General features: G+C 55.5%; 1 protein-coding gene across 1 annotated transcript; it reads left to right on the plus strand.

Annotated features, from left to right (window-relative positions):
• Nucleotides 1–3: 3 nt before the first annotated feature.
• On the plus strand, nt 4–990 carry LOC104518007 (docking protein 4; the record flags this gene model as incomplete). Its single annotated transcript, XM_010176459.2, has 4 exons — nt 4–113; nt 427–565; nt 654–777; nt 866–990. Coding segments are annotated over 4 exons (498 nt in total), but the record flags the coding sequence as incomplete, so codon positions are not given.
• Between the last annotated feature and the right edge of the window lie 5703 nt (nt 991–6693).

Raw genomic sequence — 6693 nt, forward strand, 5'->3', positions numbered from 1 at the left:
AACATCTACCTCTGGGACATGCACAACCCCCGGGTGAAGCTGGTCTCTTGGCCACTCTGCTCCCTGCGCCGCTACGGGCGCGATGCCACCCGCTTCACCTTCGAGGCCGGACGGTGAGATGTCACCCTTGCTGGGACAGGGACCACCACTGGGTGCCTTCATCCTGCTGGGTGCACCAGGAGGTGACACTGCTGCCATCACCCCAGAGCAGGCCTGACACCAGGGTGATGGCTAACGCCCACATAGGGTGCCTCATGGCCAGGGAGGTTTGGTGCTGGAACTGGTCCCAGCTCAGCACCATGGAGGGGACATGGGGACAACACTTAGAGTGTGGGAAGCTGGGCCAGCTGCCACCTGGGCAGTGGGTATTTTTTATCATTCCTTGGCTTGGGGACCGCAGTGACACCCCGTGCTCTGTCCCTGCAGGATGTGTGACGCAGGGGAAGGTCTCTACACCTTCCAGACGCAGGAGGGTGAGCAGATCTACCAGCGCGTGCACAGTGCCACGTTGGCCATCGCCGAGCAGCACAAGAGGGTCCTGCTGGAGATGGAGAAGAACGTCAGGGTGAGCTCCAACCTACCCTGGGGGCATGGATGGGGTGGGGGGCTCAGGGTGCCCTGTGTCACCCTCACCCCCTTCTCGTCCTACACAGCTGCTGAACAAGGGCACCGAGCCCTTCTCCTACCCCTGCACCCCCACCACCATGCTGCCCCGCAGCGCCTACTGGCACCACATCACCGGCTCCCAGAACATGGCTGAGTCCTCCAGCTACGCCGGTGAGTGTCCCCGTTCCCCACTGAGGAGCCACCGCTCCTCCAGCCCCTGGGGCATCCCCCCCAAGCCCACCCTCTGCTTCATCCCCAGGGCAGGCATATGTGGGCGCCCAGGCCAGCTCGGACACCGACCTCCTCAACAGGTTCATCTTGCTGAAGCCAAAGGCCTCCAAAAGTGACAAACCTGAAAGCAGGGAGCCCACATCGTCCCCGTGAGCCAGCGGGGGGGACCGCGGTGGGGGTCCCTGTTTTCTTCCCAGAGGGGTGGCAAGGACACAGGCAGCTGCTTCTCTGAGTCCCCAGGGAGACTAGGCGAGGGCATTCTCCGTGCCAAGACCTTGGGGGAGCAGGTGCTGGCTCATGCCCTGGCCTGGCATTACAGGAGGTGATGGCTGGCTCAGCCTCGACTGACTTGAAATATATATCAAATATCCGTATTATAAGAGATTTTTCCTTCTCACACGAACACAAACTCCATGGCTGCTGAAGAGCCCTTGGGCAGAGATGCTCAGAGGGGTGTTTTTGACTCTTGGGGCTCCAGCTGGGAGGTGGAGAAGGGCACGGGGGGGTGTCAAGGAATTCAGTGTGTTTTCTGCAAGGAGGGGGAAGGCTGGAGCATCACCCTGCGCCAGGACGGAGCAGTGCTGGAGGATGTGGCTGTGCCAGGCTGATGGTGCAGGGTCCCAACATCTCACTCCACCCTGTGAAGAGTGGGGTGCTCCTGGGGATGCCCCACCACCCTTGAGCTGATTTTTGCACTTCTCAAAGCTATTCAAACACTCACTGCAGAATTGAGATGTCTCAGGAGAAACTGGTTTTCCTTCTGGAGGGTTGGCTGGGGTGAGCAGCCAGGCAGAGACAAGCCCCCCCTGGCTTTCTCGAGCTGCCCCCACCCTGGCACCCCTTGTTCCTCCACCCACAGCTGCTCTCCCCAGCCATGCTCCCCAGTTTATCTGCTGGTGGGCAACCCAGGGACAGGTTTTGGCCAGTAGCATCTGTCCCTCAAGGGGCAGCTTTGCGGATATAAACCATCCCTGGGCAGAGAAGCCCAGGCTGATGGGGCAGAGCTGCGTTTCTCCGTGTGTTCCCGTAGTCCTCGCTCCCTGCTCGCCCTCCAGTGCGGCCGGGTGAAAGCCCTCGCCCAGGGGGCAGCTGGGCTTCGTGTGCTGAACTCAAAAGCAATTGATTTTTTCTAGTTCTCCTATTTATTGACCTCCTTTAGAAGGGCTATCTTTTTATTGCCGTGCAAACCTTGGTGTTTCTTTGGAGTCTTCTTTCGGTCTGGGTTGTGTGGTTGGTGGTTTTATTTCCACCCGTAACGCTCCAGGTCTGTGCTTTGGGGACGGGGAGTGTTGTGATGTGGGAACCTGTGGTCTGTAAATACTGTGTCTTGGGTTTGTGTAGCTTGTGGCTGAGGCTGGGGAGCTGCTGGGGAGATGGTGGGATGGAGAAGAGCTGATCCCCACAGCACAACTGGGTGCAGAGGGGCTCGTTGGCACCCCAGCACCACCCAGTAGCATGTCCTCCCCTGGGTGAGAGGTGTAACCCGCTCTCTTTTCCTAGCTACACACCTCAGCTGGAAAAGATTTAACATTACAAAAAGTGTTTGGGTTTTCTTTTTTTAAGGAGTTGCTCAATGAATAAACAACCCTCATCCACCCTTCCTGTTTGTCTGTTCCATCCAAACGCAACTTGGGAAGAGCAAGCAGGAGCAGCGCCTGCCAGAGAGAAAAATGCTGATGGGGGGAGATTTCCTAACGCTCCCGGCAGTGTGCTTGGCTCCAAGCTTTGTTCTGCCTCCAGTCACAGCCAGGACATTTCAAGAGAAGCCCTAAAACTTCTGGGGAGGGGAGAAAGGTGGAGCGAGTTGCCACCCTCTATCAACCAACCCCAAGTGAAACAGGACAGCAGCACCCCACTGTCACCCCGTGGCTCTGGGGATGTGCCAGGGCAGTGCAAAGGAGTTTCATCTCCCAGCTCTCACAGACTTGTGCCGGTTCGGTCATCTGTGCCATGACTGTCTGGCAGAACGCTCGCTCGAGGCGAGATGGCCACCCTAGCCGGGGCAGCGCTCCCTCCAGGGACAGGGACAGCTCTTGAGGAGCTGTGCCATGGCCAGCTGTGCCACAGCAAGAACACACTGAAGAAGGAGCAGCCCAGCTGCAGCAGCTCTTCCCAGGAAGGGAAGGCAGTGCTGGCTCAGGCTGCTCTCTCCAGCTCAGCCTGAGCACTCATCCCACTCCCCCCCGAGCCATTCCCACATGCCACGTCCGCACTGGGTCGAGTGCAGTGGCACACGCACCTTCCCCTCCCTCCCAGCCACCACGGTAAGGAAGAGGCAGATCTCTCCAGGAAAGTGTCACCAGGAAGCTCATCCCAAGTCCTGCTGAGCACTAACACAGGGGAGGTGCTCAGCACTCAGGGAGGTGCTCAGAGGTGACCCACGCAACTGCTGGAGCCCTTCAGCTGCTGCCACAGTGGTCGCAGTTTGGGACCTGCACCAAGCTCCAGCCCAGCGCACGACCCACTTTGGGACTGGACACACTGGAAGTTGTCAGCCAGGGGTTAATGACAGACTCCCGGCCATCCCAGCTCCTAATGTAAAGGTTACACAGCACAGGGGTAGGGTCTGCTCCAGAGGAGTCTTTAAGTACAGCTAAGCTCACCTGGCCCATCGAGGCTCCCCTGCAGCACTGCCTTCTGCAGCATCTCGCTTATCAGCGTGGCCTCAAACATCTGCTTTGAACGCAGCACAGGATCAGTAAGTGACAGGTACCTGCTGGAGGGGGTTCTGGTCTCCTTAGCAGATAACGTCAAGAGCAGCCATCAGCAGTAGAGAGCAATGCTCCCTCCGAAGCAGATCTCATGAAGTTATGTCTATTGGATAGAAGTAAATGATGTGACATCTCCTCCTGCAGCCGCGGACGAGCTTTCAGGGATGACAGCACGCAGGGTTACGGTAAGGCTTTATTCAGCACAGGAAGGAACAGACATGCAGATCAGGTAGGGTTGTATAACCAAGGTATGCGCTTCCCAATCCCAAACACCACGTGGCCAGAATCCAAAACTCTGGCCTAAAACCTCTGGGATCACTCAGAGACAAAACCTGTCCCAGCAAAGATGCTCAGCAATTCCCTTCCTGCTTTACCCTACACGTCGCGATGGCCTTCCCTGGGAAGGGGGGCCAGGAAAGAGGTGTCACTGACCAGCAGAGCTGGGCCAGCAAAGGCAGAGGGAGATGAGGAGGCAAAAGCCTCGGCCCAGCACACTGCCGGGCAGAGGCAGGAACGTTCTGCATGGCTCACGCCTGAGCACTCTTGCAAGGGGCCACCTCAGTTTATAGTGAGGACGTCACTCTGAATCTCGTGGCTTAGCTGGGTCTGGAGGTCGCTCAGCTTCTTCTTCAGGCCAGACAGCGCGGAGAGAACGATGGTCTCTGGGCGCAGAGAACCGCAGGACTCCACGTTGTAGTAAAACCTGAGAAGTCAGTGGAGTTAAGTCACCATCTGCTCTGCGAGAAGGTACAAAACCAGGGAGCCCCCGCGGAGCGGTTCCAGCCTGTCCTGCCCCACCACAGGGAGTTCTGCGGGTAATCCCAACCATCCCAACCGGGCAACAACCAGCGCTGCCCCTCTACAGCTGTCACACCAACGCTCATGACTCCACAGGCTGCAAGAGCACTTCTGAGGTCTTCCCCATTGAGCACTGTGACCTGTGAGCCAGCACAGAGCCCCACACCAGAGTCAGACTGGATGCAGGCATCTCTGCAGTACAAACAACCTGGGAGAGGGGACACCACCAGCAACAGAGCACAAGAGACCCACAGGGCTGAATAAATACCCTAAGCCATTTTCCCCCACAGGCCTCACACTTCGCTGAGTGCTGCACTCCCCTACTTGAGAACACAAACTTGAGAGGTGTCTAATAACTCCCAGAGGGAAAAACCTGCCAGGCCTGGGCATATCACCAGTTAACTCCAGCTTCTGCCCTGCTTTTCAGGGAACACCAGCTCCCTGGGCTGGCAAACTTCAGTGCAGAGTTGTATTAATGAAATACTCTTAATATTAAGAGCAATATTCTTGTATTAAGAGTAAATACTCTTGTATTAACAAAAGCCAAAGTGATGCACCCAGCCAGTCCCCACCATTTTTCATCTGTGGCAGCAGATCCAGCTTCCTACCTCTCTGGCTTCCCGTTCGGGTCGTACGGAGCCTGAGCATCCTCTTCATCGATCTCGGAGTACTCACTCTTGGGCCTGGAATCAAAGAGCAGGGAAGGTCAGCACGGAGCCCACACTCTAGCCCGGCCCCACAGCAGCTCTCTTTGGCCCCAGAGAGTGAGCACTGGGGCTGATGTCCAGCAGGCAAAGGAGCAGTCAAGTCATCATCAAGTCACAGAAAAAAAAAAACTCAGTCCCACGTTACGCTTTCTAGCTCCTCATTAATGCCACACAGTCACCCAGCAGCAACTGGGTGCTGTGGGAAGAGAAGAGGATCAGCCCCACTCTGCCCAAATCCAGCGAGCCCTGTGGGGGGTACTGAGCTCCACCTGCCTACACTGGCACAATCTGGCTGGTGCTGACAGTGAAGGGATGCAGATGCTCGAAGGGGCTGTGTTTGCAGAGCCTGGATGCTGTTCATGGAGCAACGAACCTTAAGTTACCTTTTGTTCATTTTTTACCAGGCCAGGAAAACACTTCCCACACTGTCTGTGCAGCAACAGCTGAGATGGGCAGGTCCAGTGAGCTTGTGCCCAGCAGGAAAAAAAAAAAAATCTCCTGTACTTCAGCCACCAGCTCCATCAGTGAGCACCGTCCTGATGTCCTGCACCTCCGCTCCTCTACACACATCGCTACCAAAATCCCTGCAATCCCTGTGCATCAGCCAGGCCAACACTTCTTTCTACCTGCTGCATCCCTTGGCTTACAGAGCACTGTACCGGAGAGACTGTCTGGAAGCACTTCATCTATGTAAGAAAACCCAAAGCCTTGAGCTGTCTGAGAAGCCAGGACAGAAAATCCTGTGCCCATCAAGATCTCCTGCTGGCCTTCCTCTGCCCTAGCAATGTCAACAAAGGTTGATCCTGGCACTCTGTCATCAGCCACCCTAAATAAAACTGCATTTCCCCAACAAATCCTCTGTCTGTAACAAACCACTGAGAGAGAGAATCATAGAATGGTTTGGGTTGGAAGGGACCTTAAAGCTCATCCAGTTCCAATCCCCCTGCCAGCAGCAGGGACACCTTCCACTAGACCAGGTTGCTCAAAGCCTCATCCAGAAAGTGTTAACGGAGCCGGGTCCTCACGTTATTTGCAAAACCACCCATAACCAAAAACAGGGCAGAGGTTTCCACCACCACGACAGCTGCTTTGAGAGTCCAGCTGTGTGCCAGTGCTCTGCCAACAGCCTCAAAAAGCAACTAGCATGAAAAACCAAACTAAAAATAATAGCTAGGCTGGGACAGGAGAGGCCTTGGTCACTGTATTGTTTTCACAGAGAACCAGATGAACTTGGAAAGACAGACGTATCATCAGGGACCAGGCAGTGACAATGGCAATCTTGCTTTGGGATTTTTCCAACTTTTACGTATATTTTGTCAAGAACTTCTTAAAAACTGTTTCCAGGCACCCAGCTTATGTATAACACACCAGGTTCCTGAAGACACAGCTGACCCTACCACCAAACAAAAGAATCCACATTAGCAGCTGCCTTGGGCCACCCAGCCAGGGAAGCACCTCATTGCCAAGGTACATGTGCTCAGCCACGCAGCTGGGGCTGTTCCCTGCGATATCCACCTCTCCAAAAGCCCAAACTCTCCAAAATTCTCACTGTGACACTCCCTGTCCAAAAAGAGCTCAGCCTGCCTAGCATCTGTCTGTCTGATTCAAAGCAGTATTTCAAAACCTGCCTGTGACTTCAT

Source organism: Antrostomus carolinensis, unplaced genomic scaffold (assembly GCF_000700745.2).
Source record: "Antrostomus carolinensis isolate BGI_N321 unplaced genomic scaffold, ASM70074v2 scaffold47690, whole genome shotgun sequence".
In the NCBI taxonomy this organism is placed as follows: Eukaryota; Metazoa; Chordata; class Aves; order Caprimulgiformes; family Caprimulgidae; genus Antrostomus; species Antrostomus carolinensis.